At 44.2% G+C, this 16,425-nt stretch overlaps 1 protein-coding gene across 1 annotated transcript; it reads right to left on the bottom strand.

The window, feature by feature from the left end:
- Positions 1 to 925: 925 nt before the first annotated feature.
- Positions 926 to 13,763, bottom strand: LOC138962717 (uncharacterized). Its single transcript, XM_070334645.1, has 3 exons — positions 13,645 to 13,763; positions 10,848 to 11,235; positions 926 to 7,399 (listed from the first exon to the last, which is right to left on the bottom strand). Exons 2-3 carry the CDS (start codon positions 11,225 to 11,227, stop codon positions 2,428 to 2,430), a joined length of 5,352 nt encoding a protein of 1,783 aa, XP_070190746.1. The 5' UTR covers positions 11,228 to 11,235; positions 13,645 to 13,763; the 3' UTR covers positions 926 to 2,427.
- Between the last annotated feature and the right edge of the window lie 2,662 nt (positions 13,764 to 16,425).

Below are 16,425 nucleotides of genomic sequence, written 5' to 3'. Positions count from 1 at the left end.
ATAAATTCAACAACAAAACCACTTAAATTTAAATTCTAATAACAGATTCAAAAGTACGTGCATTGTCATCCTTATTTTTTTCCTGCGCTGAATTGCAACTCCATAGTCCGAACTAAGTAAAAAAAAGGTTTGACCAAAATTTCAATGGATTAGCGGAAAGTAAAAATATGTCATAAAAGACATTCTAAAACAAATTGAGAGAAACACACACACACACACACACACACACACACACACACACACACACACACACACACACACACACACACACACACACACACACATCACCTTGTCTTGATTCCCAGTCTATCTGCAAAGAAGGCAAAACTGAAGGAAAAACAAGTGGCGTGATGCGATACCAAAACATGTAGTCAATCTGTCGGTATCTTTCCACTTTGACACATACCAAATGGACACACTTAGACACTCTGTAGAATGCCAAAGGTACCATGCAGTTACGAAATTCAAGAAGCAAATGTTCCAATTCTGTACAGAAAGCAGACAAACAGACATACACACACACATGGATGGACACACACACACACACACACACACACACACACACACACACACACACACACACACACACACACACACACACACACACACACACACACACCTTGTTTCCTGTTTTTATTTTTGCGTTTTGTAAAGTTGTTCTTTTCCTTTTTCTTACACTCTTTCGTGTCTCAACATTTAAAAGAAAACAACAACATCAGAACAGAAAGTGATCATGTCCTACCTTAGGTTCTATTTCCATTACATTTCTCCATGCATGTACTGAACAACCGCTGTATATCTCGGACCTCCTCACCCTCTATTTAAAATCTGCAAACGATCCATGCAGCAAATGCATACGGGCTAATAACATTCTGTTCTAGGGGGGAGGGGGGAGGGGGGGAGGGGGGGAGGGGGTGAGGGGGGGAGGGGGGGTGTGTGGTGCGGAGGGAGGGGAGTGACAGGCTTGAGAACAAAAGTTAAAGCAAGGTCCGTTAAACTGCCAACGAAAATTGTATATTAAAAGGCAACATCATGGCTTCAGATGACTACGATCTGACAGCAGACGTATTCAGACATCTCTAACACGAATAGAACAAGAACTCTTTGTTCTCATGTAACTTTGGGGGGGAGGGGAGTGACAGGCTTGAGAAAAAAAAGTTGAAACAAGGTACGTTAAAGTGCAAACGAAAATTGTATATTTAAAGGCAACATCATGGTTTAAGATGACTACGACCTGAGAGCAGACGTATCTTTAACACAAACAGAACAAGAACTCTTTGCTACTCATGTAACTTTAAGCTTATGGTACAGACACAGAACGACATGTGTCGCGCCATTTTCAAACAGCAATCTATGAATCAAGCACAGACACACGCATAATATACAAGTGGGAATGATCAAAATGAGGGCGCGCTGGCTGGACTGATTTCGTCACTTTATGACTGTCCATTTCAGCAACAAACAAACAAAATAATAATACTAACAAAAAATATAATTAAAGGGGGGAGGGCGGAATCGGGGGAACAAAGGCGGCTAAAACCACGCCTCGAATAAAGACTGACACGAGCTCAAACAAATATGGAACAGATGACAATGCAAGACTGTGACTGTTTCAAGGAACTATGAATCAGTATGAACAATTTCACTGCGGTGTGAAGACCGCGTGTGTACGGGGATCCCGGGGGAGGTGGGGGAGAGACGTTTGACATAACACCGTACTAACTGATAACTGATACTTTCGAGGCGACCCTGTAACAATGTGTGTGTTTGTTCTGTTTAAACCAGTCTTGATCTAAGGACTAAGTCCGGTCGAGAATAAAAGCTGGTTCTTGTATATGACTGTGTACGTAGGTGTTAGTTGGAGTGCCTTAGAGAATGATGAGCATATGAGCTTGCGGTGATCATCCTTTATTGAGGATGAAAGTCGCTTGTTCATTTCAATGCTTGTTATTCTCTCAGGTGCCAGGAGAAAAGGTTCCGTACAACTCTCGCTTACTCTATTACACATGTCGTATGCATTAAGAGCGTTTACTTCACTTTGGTTATTTGATATCATAACACCGTACAATAGAAGTTGGAAACAACTCTTTCGGGTTTAAACTCTTTCGGGTTTAATTGGCTGTGGGGGAGTTACGCTCCTTCAACAGTTAGCTAAACATTCACCGCTCACATGCGGGCGAGTCAAGCAATTGTGGATTCACATCATAAACAAAGAGCTCGGCAGTGCAGTGATCACTCGATATAATGTTCTTTTCTTCGGAAAATATGCCCCTCAGAGCTTAATTTCACCCGCTTGAGGACACGTATCGGCGATGACTGTTTTTTCTCACTGTTTCGTTGAAGGGGCGTTACTCTTCCTTATTATTTAAAAATTTAAAAAAAAAATTCTCAGGATGTGCCCAGTTCACAAAATGCACACAGCACGATTCAATCGTCAATCAAACTCGAAGGAGGTTGCATCACTCTCTGGCGCCGAATCTGCTCCAGCTGTTCGTTTTGCTTCTTCAGCATCTCCTTAAGTTGACGAATTCGGTTGTTACCAGATGATTGCCCTAATGTTGCACCAGTCCCTGTCGAGGTCGAAGGTGATGGCGACGAGGACGATGAATACGACGACTGCGTACTCCAGTGGGTACCGGACGAAGCTGTTACAATTACTTCAGAACCAGAAAGTTGCGCTCCAGCACTAGCTCCGAAGGTCGACGACTGTTTCTGAGACTCTCGGTACTCAGCTACAGAATTGCTCTTCGATCTCCGTTTCTTGTTCTCTGTAGAATTCCCCGATGACTCTGATGCCTCAGGTTTTGATGACGTCACAGTACTCTTTCGAGGACGACCTTTCCTGCTAGGCTTGTTGGACCAGCCCGACTCTCTGCCATCACTAGAAGATGCACGCGCAGAGAAGGTCGTATCCACTGCACCGCACACATCTCCTGGTCCTCTGCCGTCTTCCTCGTCTAGAGTGGGCAGAGGAGATACGCGGGTGAGCACGGGCGGCTCGTCGTACACGGTTCTGTCTCTGTCAGTGTCACTCGGGTCAAGGCGAGGACAGTCCAGGTCTTCTGGTGGGCCTCTCATTTCTGGATCCTCGGGTGGATCTTCACTCTCCAGATCCATAGGCTGGTCTTCGCTCTCAATATTTACTGAAGGATCCGATGATGCTGTACCAGCTGGAACTGATGTCATTGTATTGACTGGATTTCTGACATGTGTATTTACACTGCTGGGATGGGACGCAACTGCCCTTTGTAACTGCGAAAAACGTTCCAGTAAACGAGTAGAACTTCCTGGCGTGTGTCTGGCTGCAGCTACATAGTCGTCGTCATTCAGGGGCAGGTTCGTGTCTGCAGCATCGTCATTCTCTGATGGATAACCGAAGGTCACTGGCTCCGTTTTGATGACCACACCAGGAGGAAGGGGATACCTTCGCTCCAGTCGAGCACGCTTGATCTGACTTTCACCGTCTGCACTCTCCCCTGGTGTGTTTGTACGTTTTGGCGTCTCTGTATCAGAATCGATCAGCGGGTATGCTGCAAAAACAGCACTGGACGACGACAGAGGGGACGCTGAAGCTAGAGGTGAAGTTGGGCGAGGGGGTGGAAGTGCTCGCTTTTCGGAGTTGCCCCCAAGAACAACTGCACCCTGGGGTGTTGATGAATTGACAGGCTTGCTCGAGGTAACAGTGGTCATGGGAACAGTACACGCTGCTGGCCGAGGAGTCCAAACAATGATGGGCGTCTTCGATGGTTCCTTATTCTTCTCAGTCTGTTCCCCTACACTGTTGTGGCAAGCCACTAGACTCGCCGTGTGCGCCTGACCTCTGGTAGCAGTATCCGACTTCTCTGGAGGAACATGAAGCACCATTATTGGCTTTGAAGGATTGGCTTTGGAAACAAACTGTGTGCAGGAGGGACGAGTATTCAGCAGCGAAACGCTCCCGGACTGTGCCGACTGTGTGGTATTGACACCTTTTGGGGGTGCACAGAATCGGTAAGTGGTGGTGAATGTCTTACCTGTGCTGTTGCCTTGTGTTTTTAGCATGGCAATAACGCCGGGTCTGCTCGAGGGTTGGCGAGAATTTAAGATAGAGACCGTCGCTGAAGTTTTTGCTTCAAGAGTCTTTGGTGCGGAGAGAACAGTTTCTGCCACAGAGGCAGACGGAGTGTGCATTCCTTTTGAACCTAGACAGGGAAGTGTCTGCAGCGATTTAGCTTCAGTAACATTTGAAAGTTGTGTTGGTGTCAGCTCAGAGCGAAGGTTGACTCCATCCGTACTCGTCTGTGAAGACAATACAGGAAGGGGTCTGTTTAAGATTTTTCGGAGATAAAGAGTGTTGGCAACAGTTTCTCTACCCTGAGTCACAATCCTCCCTCCTTTCACGGTCATCATAGCTGTCTTTGGGAACGTCGTGGTGGCTGGGACACACTTTGGTGAGACGTCGCTCGGTGACACTACCACAGGCGAGGGTACCGCTGAGGAGCTTGCAATGTAAGGTACAGAGACTGACGCCTGGACATTGCTCGAAGATACTCCTACTTTGGAGATGACGTTGGGAAAGACTGTGATTGAGGGAACGGGGGCTGCTGTTGAAGATACTTTCAGTGACGCGTCCCTTCCTGGGCCACCATTGATCTGGTGGGTTTTGGAGCTGCCTGTCGTCTGAGCCGTGTTGGACGAAGGAAAGAACGTCTGAATGTCCGGTGGTTTGTCTGACGCGACGAGATTAGGTGATGAAGCTGTGCTTGTTGACAAAACTGTGGTGGACGACGAAGACCCGGCTTGCTGAGTCTTGGCAGTGGAATTGGAAACCATTGCCTGAGAACTAGGCACTGTCGATGCAAGATGTGCAAGTGTGTTAGCGAACGGCAGAGCACCATTCCCCACAATCACCAACATCTGACCAGTCGGTGCCTGTGGGTTGGGAACCAGGAAAGCATACGTCTGACCAGGAGACGTTGTGGTCGGCGTCTGAGCCCCAGGCACAAGCTGAGAAGCCCCTGAGTTTCCTTTGTCTGTTGCAGCCCTCGAGCAGGTCACAAGCGAACCAGTTTTTGTGAGCGAAGAAACTCCGGTATGAAATGAACTGCTTGTCAACTCTGTCGTGCTCATTTCCGTTTGTGCTAATAACCGGTCATTTGTCAATTTTCCCACGGTTGAAATTGGTAAAACCAATCTTGACTTTTCGGAAGAAGAAACTGACACTGCTGTCGAGTTCTGTTTAGCCGACTTTTCAGAAGAAGAAACTGACACTGCTGTCGAGTTTTGTGTAGCCGACTTTTCAGAAGATGCAACTGACAGAGCTGTCGAGTTCTGTTCCGCCGTCTTTTCTAAAGAAACAACTGACACTGCTGTCGAGTTCTGTGCAGCCGACTTTTCAGAAGAAGAAACTGACACTGCTGTCGAGTTCTGTGTAGCCGACTTTTCAGAAGAAGAAACTGACATTGCTGTCGAGTTCTGTGTAGCCGACTTTTCGGACGAAGAAACTGACGCTGCAGTCGAGTTCTGTTTTGCCGATGAAACTGAAACTGCTGTGGAGGTCTGTTTTGCTGACATCGGACCTGTTAGTAAGCGGGTACATTCTTTGCGCTGACGCACAGTTTTCAATTCTCCAGAGCGTGTCTGTTTGTCTTTACGTACTGACTCCAACGAATTGGTGTCTTGCTTGTTCGCATCCGCTGATGTGTCAGAAAGTTCAGGGGAGGTCGACAAAACGGTGCTACTAACACTGTCTGGTTTTTGTCCTGCTACAGTGGCTTTCTTCACTTGTTTACGTGTCTCTGTGGCTTTGTCTGGTACCTTGGCTTTGCTCTCTGTCTTCTCTTCTGATCCTCCTGACAAAGATACGCTTGAAGTTCGCTGGTGACTCAAGCTAGTTGTTCTAGGCGCTACGCCACCTGGTGACGGTTCCGGGGACACAGATTTCAGTTGCACAGGTCCAGTCGCCGTTCTGGACGATGATGACGGGTTGAAGTTTTCGACGCCAGGCTTTACGGCTCCAGGGGACATCGCTCGCCTGTGTGCAGTGGAAGAATTTACATCCCCGGAATCATACATTCCTGGTGCTTTGTACTTCGCGTTGGAAGCCTCCGATGTTTTGACCTCTTCAGTCTCGTTATTTTCGTAGAACGACGAATCTTCTGCTTTAATGTCCGAATGTTCACAGGTTGGCTCAACCTTCTTAATGTTGCTATCAGACATCCAGCTTTTGTCATTTTCCATTTTGATTCTTCTTTTTTTAGTTTCGTGGCAGCGGATGAGACCGAGTACACACAGGTAGTTTAGGGTTCTCTTTCGGCAATATTCCGAACATCTCGATCGTTCTTGATGAATGTCTTTGTCGCCAATGTCCTTTTTGTTAAGACGCTCGATGACAACAAAAGACGACCCACAGATGTCGAGCATCTCTTCTTGTGTGAGATGGTTGGTCTGATCGTAGTCCTCCACCTTGATGGCTTTCGCCTCGATGTGTCCTACCGGCGGTTCTTCTTCATCAGGCTGCAGCGCGTCCGGCGCCAGGGAAAACACACTGTCTATCTTGAATGGAAAGGCGAAGGAGTCTGGGTCTTCCTCCACTTGCTCCTCTGCTGTGTCTGTATCCTCTGCGCCGCTAGTGTTCACAGTTCTCTCGCTGTCTGGAAGGGAGCCGAATTTCAGTAAAGCCTGTGTGAGAAGAGAAACAGCCTCGGGTTTCCTCTTCTTTCCCCGTATCACCATGACCTTCTCTCTGGGCTCGTTGGCCAGAAGAGGGATATGAGTCTGTTTTGACCTGGATAGTGAACCGTCTGCTTTGGGTACCGGACCTTTTTGAAAAGGAGAGAGTACGGATGACATGATATGACCCACGTCGGTCCCTGGGGGATTCGCACCAAGCTGTAATCCTGCCTTCTTGGCGAGACTGACAAGACCCTGACTCGCCTGTCCATCTATTAAGCCAGGTTTGGGAAGTGACTCGGCACCCGTGTGACTTCCACTGGAAGCCGTCAGCACCTTAGTTCCTGTTCCAAAAGCTTTCCCCCATAGTGAGGGTTCATTGGAAGCAAAAGATTCCCCTTGGTACGGCGGGACAATGATGACTTGAGAAGGTGTCCTGCGCACGTTGGCAAAGCGATGAGCGGCGGCGGTCTGTAGTGGTGCAGCAGACTGTGTTGGCTGCTTCGGCGGGTTGTTTACTCTCAGGTTGAGCTGCTGACCGCCCGAGGCCTGTAGCATGAACAGCTTGCCGGGCTGGGAGGCAAACCTCATGCACAGCTGGGGCTGGCCGTCCGACATCTGCCGGACAAAGAAAGTCTGGTCGCCCGGACCTGCGACCTTTTTCCCTTGACTACTATTAGGTAGTTCATTTACCGGGGCGAGGCGGAGGCTCCCATCTTGCGAGATCTGCAACTTGAAGTTGAGAGGTCTGAAACAGTTAAAATATTTCTGTGTGAAAGGAGTGTGCAGTCCAACAAGGATGGAAAAAAATGACATGCTTACATATAGGATACTAGAGGAATGGGTGAATCGCGAGACAGAGACAGACAGCGTGGCGGTTCGCCGTCTTAGAGCACGTGTGAACATTTTCATTGTGCCCACTCAAAGGAAGGCAAGAACATACAGACAGAGAAAAGCCGCCAGACCCCATCACAAACAGAACTCTTCAATCCACAGGTGTTGCCTCCACACACACACACACACACACACACACACACACACACACACACACACACACACACACACACACACACACAGAGAAGCCGTATATATCTATCTATATATATAAATATATAGAGATAGATGACAGTGGCTTTTTCGATAAATAGATTCGACCTTTGCACTTTTACAGTGAGGACAACTTACGGGTACATGCAAGGAAAGCCCACAACTTGTAAGGCGAACAACTCTGCAGAGTCTGCTGTGAAGGGCGACGGTAGTCTCCCTGTCACACTCGACCCCCTTTGAATGAACTTTGTCCCCAAACGGTTCCAAACCATGGACCCGCCAAGCTTAGGTCCCTCCCAGGTTGATGGAATGGGAACAGCACGAAAATGATTCAGTGGCCATAATGCCATTCCTGAACATATCATGTCGAGTCCCATCCCTGTCGACGACGTCAAATGTAACCGAGTGCTGAAACACCACAATCACCTTTGAAGGCGAAGTCCTCTCAAACGGGATTGAGAATGTTAGAGCTTATTTCTAAGCCCTATATTAACTGTTATGGCTTCTCAAAGGCCAGAACATACAGAGAGACAAAAGCCACCAGACCCCATCACAAACAGAACTCTATAATCCACAGGTGTTGCCTCCACACACACACAGAGAAGCCGTATATATATGTATTATCTATATCTATAAATATATAGAGATAGATGACAGTGTATTTTTCGAGTGGCTATAAATTGATTCGACCTTTGCACTTTTACAGTGAGGACAACTTACGGGTGCAAGGAAAGCGTTCTGGACAGTGCAGTGACATGTGTAAAAGCCGAAACAGATCTGTGGTGTTGAACACAGTCGTTTACACAAGAAGGAATTTAACTTTAATTCTTTATGACACTGGACGGTATCTGTTAGGGAAGACGGCGAACAGGGGGCTAAAACAAAGGAAGTTGTGACAATGGGAAGACATCTTTTGAAAGGGAAGTAACCAAGCTTCGACCGCATTAGTGTGTCATTTCGTTTCTTCCTTGGTATGTGATCGGACGCGTGCGTGTGTGCACGATGTGAGAATGTGTGTGTGTGTGTGTTCGTGTGTTAGTGCGTGTTAGTGTGTGTGTGTGTGTGTGTGTGTGTGTGTGTGTGTGTGTGTGTGTGTGTGTGTGTGTGTGTGTGTGTGTGTGTGTGTGTGTTGCTGTGTGTGTTGCTGAGTGCGTTCGTTCGTGTGTCTGTTAAAGGTGAACTCTGCGAATGCAGTGAACACTGTGAACAATAGAACACAGTGAAGACGGTTTTCAATTCTTTTCTTTAAAATTATTATTTTGTGTGCACCGCCTAGATCATCGATATTAATCCGAACTACTTTTCAAATTTCATTGTTTCTTCATGTTAGATGCTTTAAACGGTAAGGGTTATATTCTCATTCACCTGTGATTTGTTTTTGGTTTATCAGTTTCGGACACAACTGTACATCAAGCAAAACTATTTGTAAACGTCGACCACCTGATTTTTACGTTTTTAATAAGGCAAAGGTGCGTATCAATTCCTGTTTATCTATTTTTCTTTCTGAGTAGCGACCCATTTGACGATCTTTTAATTCTAAATGGTGTATTTTCATAACATATCGAGCTGCTGACAAACCCCGCTAGGATCGTACTGGATTCAGGAATTTGTAGGACGTGCAGAAAATTGCTGAAGTTGTGATTTCATCAAGAGTTGCGACTCGCGATGCAGATAACTTGACTACAGTGAGTCATGTCAGTTTACGTCTGGTGCAAGGGATCATCTTCACCACACGGCCTATTCAGGTTTATACGTGGGATCAACTTTCCTATTTCACCAGGAATGGCCAAATCTCAATGTTTTACTCGCCAGCCGGGCGAGTAACTTCAAGAAAGCCCGGCCGAAATGTCATTGGCCCGGTACATACCACAGTTGACCTGCAGTGTGTTTATGGCTTGAAAACTCGATATTAAAACCAAAAGTGTTGCATTTGACCAGAATCTTCTACTGACCTGGCTTCTCTCTGATCAGAGTTTTTGTTGTTTCTTTGTTTGTGTTTTAATTTTCTTTGACGGAATTTGCCACTCTTACACAAATCTGTGATAGTTTACAGGATGAAGTCGGCGGAAAGGAAGGCATTTTTAACGTAGTTAAATCCCTAAGAAACTTACGATCGGCAAAGGAGTGTCTATATAATCGTATGCATGTCCATGATCGTATTTGTGGTGCGCGTGTGTGTGCGAGGGTGTTTTGTTGTTGTCTTTTTACATTTAGTCAAGTTTAACATAGAAGGGGGAATCGAGACGAGGGTCGTGGTGTATGTGTGTATGTAAGTATGTGTGTGAGTGTGTGTGTGTAGAGCGATTCAGAGTAAAGTACTTGACCGATCTTCATGAAACTTTACATGAGAGTTCCTCAGTATGATATCCCCAGACGTGTATTTCCATTTTTTTTTTTAATAAATGTCTTTGATGACGTCATGTCCGGCTTTTGGTAAAAGTTGAGGTGGCACTGTCACACCCTCATTTTTCAATGAAATTTATTGAAATTTTGGCCAAGCAATCTCCGACGAAGGCCGGACTTTGGTATTGCATTTTAGCTCGGAGGCTTAAAAATTAATTTATGAGTTTGGTCATTAAAAATCAGGAAATTGTAAGAAAATTATCTTTTTTATAAAACGATCCAAAAACAATTTCATCTATTTTTTGTCATCGTCTAATTCCAAAACCATGTAAATATGTATCATTCGGATTAAAAACAAGCTCTGAAAATTTAAAATATAAAAATTTTGTTCTTTTTCCCTAACGCCGTTTTACATACTTGATCCAGTGTGTATCAGTGGTGGTGAAGGTCTACGTCCCAAGGCCCCTTTGGGGATCTCCTTCTTCAACTTCCTTCATATTTTGTCTAAATATCAGTAGCAGTGCGGGGATGCTACTATGATTTATTTTCTTCAGCACATTTTCCGAAATAGCCATACAAATTCCAGCGATATGATACCAAAGTTTAAGGCATTAGTTGGCGACATTGTTCCCCAAACGTGACAAATGTTCATCTGGCAGATCAGCCGAAATGACGGCTAGGTTGTCGGTGATTTACCGACCGCTGACGCCAAACGTGTTTTTTGTTCAGCAGTCAATAAATGACTATACGTCTACAGTGTCAGCACTAAACGTTAATACATGTCACAATTAATTTTCAGTACTTACTCGTCAGCGATGCCACCATCACCAGCAGAAGTGGCAGTGACGCCTGCGATGACCCTTGCTGACGGTGGAATTGACGTTGATGTGAGAGAAGCAGGTGATGACCTCGCTGCAACAACCTTTGGTGCTGACATCACTGGGGCCAAGGAGCCTGCTGACATCATCACTGGGATCATGTTTGGCGGCGACATCACTGCCTGGCCAATGGACGCAGTTGTAGTTGTGAGTGACTGTTGTGACGTATATTCAGGCGCCTCAATCTTGACTGAGACAAAACGCGATGCTAAAGTCTCTGGTTTGTGCAGCCCTTGTGTTTCAGCTTCCGTCCAGTCGTCATCCGGTTCCGGTTTTATCACCATCTCCATATCGCTGGCTCTCTGCATCGCAGCGCCTGCAAGAACAACATCAGAGCTATCATTGAAGACTCAAGACATAACAAAATGGATCAAGCCTGGCCTCCCTGAACCGCAAAACCACACTTCCAAAAAACAAAATGATGTCAGTGTCAAAATAACAAAATAAAAAATCTACCCCTTTTTCAGACTAACCGCAATTCTTGGAATCTGTTTTGTATTTGTTCTCTAACATTGTTGTTTGTTTAAATAAGCACTAATCTGAACAGACATTTTAAATGGCACGATTCCTCTCCGCGGCCAGTCCAGAATAAAAAGACACACGAATTTAATCACGTTTGTCTTTGAGTATCCAAAATAAACTACCAAACGTTTTAATCAAGCTTGCGTAATCAAAAACAAAAACCTTTTTGCCACGAGTACCCCTTCACGAATAAGAATCAGCACATGCCCATTGTGCGTTTCTTGCTGTTTGGTACTGATACGCCTGCTCCTAAAACCAAATGACACATTCTTTCTTTTCTTTCTTTATTTGGTGTTTAATGTCGTTTTCAACCACGAAGGTAAAATCGCGACGGGGAAAGGGGGGAGATGGGATAGAGCCACTTGTCAATTGTTTCTTGCTCACAAAAGCACTAATCAAAAATTTGCTCCAGGGGCTTGCAACGTAGTACAATGTATTACCTTACTGGGAGAATGCAAGTTTCCAGTACAAAGGACTTAACATTTCTTACATACTGCTTGACTAAAATCTTTACAAAAATTGACTATATATATTCTATACAAGAAACACTTAACAAGGGTAAAAAGAGAAACAGAATCCGTTAGTCGCCTCTTACGACATGCTGGGGAGCATCGGGTAAATTCTTCCCCCTAACCCGCGGGGGGTACCAAATGACACCAAGTTTTAACAATTTGAAACAGGAGAAAGTACAGGTCTTTAAAACCTGAAGCGGTATTATTCCCATATATTCATTCATGAACAAACTTGAAGAAAAAAACCGTTGAGTGTTCGTTCAAAAGAAGCCTAATTGCAGGTTTCAGGAAATCAATAATTATTGTTTTGTTTAAATAGGGGAAGGTTGCCTTATATGGACCGGCTCCTAATATGGACCACCTCCTGTTCTGACAAACTCTTGAGCGATTAAAACAATTTCATTCGCTGTTTTTACCCTCTCTGGATAACTTGCACATGTCAAAACAGTTGCAAAAACACCAACCTCAAAACCGTTAGTTTTTTTTCTCTTTTTTTCCACTTTAAGCAGCGTTCACTTTAAATGTGCCGCCTAAAACGGACTCGTTTCTGTCCACAGCCAAAGCTGTTATCACACAAAAGTTGCTAAGTAAAGACAGCTAAGACTGTATTTGTTACATTTTAGCAGTGTTGACCCCGTGTTTCTACTGCAAACAAAAATAATAGCAAAATCTCAAAGTACGTGTGTGTTGCCTAATATCGATCACCTTCAACAAATCGAAGAACATTAAAGCTAAAGGCTATTTTCATTAATTCACTAGAAGCTTGCTGAAAATAACCTATAACTAGCCCTCGAAATTTAAAACAAAATGAAAATCAAATAGTCTTCTTTTCGTGGAAGTTGATAATTTCATTATTTTCACTCTGTTTTTGACAAGCTTCTTTAGTTTCCTGTTGTACTTCAAATAATGCTCTCATCAACCCGAAACAGATCAATCTAAAGCATATATTTGAATTAGTCTGAATTGCACACTAAGTTGTATCATGTTATTTTGAAGTATAGGGGGCTTTTTACAGTGATTCGTGAAGGCCTCTTCACTGGTCCATATTGGGAGCACGTGAATTTTTCAAGTCTTTCTTTATTTTTTTGCTGAATGGCTATCAACGCTAATTCATTATAATTAGGCCTAACAGTTAACCTAAGAGAGAAGGACCACCAAACACAAAATCAAACTTCTTCGCAAGAAAACAAACTAGTCATCAGCAAGTTCTAAACAAAAAAGTGGTCCATATTACAGAATACAGAATCTTTAATTGCCCAAGGTTGGGAATTTGTTATGACATTGCGGTTTAAGAAACATTCAATCTGAATCCAGCCATGTACACCAACACACGCATCATTTATACAAACTGATCAACGACATCAAATTAAAAACGACACTGGACAGCATTTACATTTGTTGTATACATTCACTAAAACTAGCTTCAAACAATAAACAAAACGAAAAAATCTTATCCAACTATCTAAAACGCAATACGAATGACTGAGGAAGCTACATCATAAACGATAAAGCATACAGATAGATCTACACCACAAAAAGCTCAAAACGCATAACTTTCAGTCAGTCCGTCGACTGATAGTGATAGTGATACTGATAGTGATACGCCGCGGAGGATGGGTCGCTTACGTCGCTGACTGACAACAATATGTACTGCAACCTACGTCGTTGTTTGCTTTCTTCAAACCACTTACCAACTAGAGAGCAAATAATTCACTGAAACAACGGAAAAGCATAGCACATTGAGAAACGAGAAGTTGCCAACCACTACGCACTACTTTTTCTTTGAATCAAAATGTCTTCCTCATTGATGACGTTTTTTCCGGAACGCCCACGCGCATGCGCAAACTAAGGAACGCAACTCCGCTTTCATCCGGTTGCGAAAACGAGGCTGGCTTTTGCTGCTGTGTTGATCTGCGGCGAAGACGAAGTTGCTATCTTTTCACCTGCAGGCTTTTCATTTACACTCGCTGCTGGTGATGTTTGCTTGACGCATAGTGTTTCGACTAAGCTTGTAGCTGAATAAAGTTCTATCGTTGTGACTTCTGATTCAACCAGCAGTAACAATGTGATGATACGAGGCAACTCAGCGAGTCGTAAAATCAGTCGCCGACTAAGTGTTTGTTTGGCTGTAGCTAGCTGTTGTGCACAAGGGGGACTATCGTTCGCTAAAGAGTCACTGTTTTTATTTTTATCTAGAGGTATTTCAATCTTGCTGGCATGTTTCTTGCCCCGGGTGTTTAAAGAATATAGTGATATGGAGGTTTATCAGTGCCGTTCGCATTTCTTTTGTTCCGTGTGTTGTAAAGATAAGCAAGAAGTTGACAGTGTGCGGACACGCGCAGTTACTGAACATGGCGTCCGCTAGTTGTGTTGTCGTTACGGTGGTTGTTGCTAGCTCTGTATGTCACTATCTGTGTGTGTACATGTGTGTGTGTGTGTGTGTGTGTGTGTGTGTGTGTGTGTGTGTCACTGTGTGTGTGGTCAGTGATTGCATAATTGTTTTAATATTTACATGTTTCAAGTTTAATAACTTGTGTGCCTTTCGGTTTGTTCAGTGCGTGCATGCCTCGCGTCTGTTCCAAGTTGTTTCCGGCTTTCTCGGCGCTTCCCCTGCCGTTTGTTTTGACACTTTAAAAATTTTTTTTTTTATTGTAATGTCTATATTTTCTTCACAAAACACAATCATGCTAACTGATTGGTCTGCATCTGACTTGGAATGATAATGCTAACGTGACTAAAAACTGAAAAAATTAAAAATCAGCATGCCAAACAAATGGGAGTCAGAACAGTCTCAGTCTTGCACTTGCGGCCTGTGAAATTAGGAAGTGATTTCTCAATCATAACGGAGTAGACCTTCTGAAATATGGTTATCTTTGTTTCTCAGTTTCTTTTTAGTCGCAGTGGTTGAAAAGTTTGCCTGCTGATCGTGTGAAACAATTTTGCTTATCACTAAGTTTTCAGGGCTGTCAACGTGTTTGTTTTAGTGTCTGTCCACTGGCATGCATTAATGAATCATTGAGTGAGCTTTGTTTATGCTGTTTTCCGTTCATATATGAGAAATTTCAGTGTCCCTTGTCCATATTGAATGAGCACTGAGCATCAACCGGCGTTACTACTGTAAGTCCCAGTCATGCACAGTGCTAGTGACTGAGTTTTCACATCTCTCAGTCAATATTAAACAGCACCGTCACATTCTTCCGCTTACCCCCTACACACACATACACACTAACACTGTTCTGCAAAATAATTCCCTCAACTTGAGAAAGGTCATCCCGAAGTAGGTAGATTTACTCATTGCTGTTCAAAATGGCGGAACCAGCTGATTTGCGAGCAAAACGATTTGTGTCATGATTTCTGTAATATTGCCTTGAGGCTTTAATCGTTCAAGTTGTTTACAACAGTGCTAACATTCACCACAACAAGTTAAATGTGTACGCTTGTAAACACGCGCATGCGCACTGGCAGCACAATGTGACATGCCGCCATTACTGATTTTTTATGCACATCAGTTTGACTTCCCGTCACGGCTGCCGGTATTGGCTTGCCAGCAAAGCCATTCGGCATGTAAGATTTATGTAACCTTGAATGTACCCATCCGTACAACGAAGAAAATACCAAGTTTAAAATAGATGTACCTTTATTTTCGTGCAAACCGACGATCACACAAGCCACACACACACACACACACACACACACACACACTACAATCTGGCTGCTTCCTATGCAGAGCAGGATTTTTTAATTAATTTTTTAATTCACAGATCGATATCGACGTCAATGCAAAACAATAATGTTTCTTTGCGGGTGATAACACTGAAGTGATAAGTTGGATGGAACATATACGGTACTGAACTGGCGACAACAACAACAAACATATTCCGTGTATCTCTATCACAGTCATACATCTACAATCTTCAGTTAGGCCAGGAAAAAATAGTAAATGTTCAAGGTACCCTGTCCGCAAAAAAACGTACTGGTGGGTACTATAGCTATGTTGTGAGTGTTGATAGGTGCTTAAATATAGTAAATTTCGCCACGGTACGTACGTTCTGTCTCCCGTTGTGTGAAAGTGGATGCGTTTGTTTGTTGTTCGTTAATATCAGTTTGTTGTTGTTGGGGTGGGTTTTGTACGTGCAGTGTGTGTTTTTGTGTGTGTGTGTGTGTGTGTGTGTGTGTGTGTGTGTGTGTTTGTGGGGGGGGGGGGAGGGGGCGGTTTACACGATTGGGTTCTTACGTTTATGACCTCTTTGACCCCGCCATTCAGGCCGCCTTCGGGGGATAACCATGAATTTGAGACACTGACGCGAGTAAACATAACTCAAAATGTTCCTTACCGCGTGGAAGAAAAATACAGTATGACAAAAATTATGTTTACACCCATTAGTCGCCGGTGATCTCAATCTCTCTCTCTTACTCTATATCTCTCTATTCTTATGTATAGTAAAGATCAGTCACTTTCTCTCTCAGCCCCC

The sequence above is a fragment of the Littorina saxatilis genome, linkage group LG3 (assembly GCF_037325665.1).
Source record: "Littorina saxatilis isolate snail1 linkage group LG3, US_GU_Lsax_2.0, whole genome shotgun sequence".
NCBI lineage: Eukaryota > Metazoa > Mollusca > Gastropoda > Littorinimorpha > Littorinidae > Littorina > Littorina saxatilis.
The sequence above is the reverse complement of the archived record's forward strand: the minus strand, read 5'-3'. Positions and strand labels throughout refer to the sequence as shown.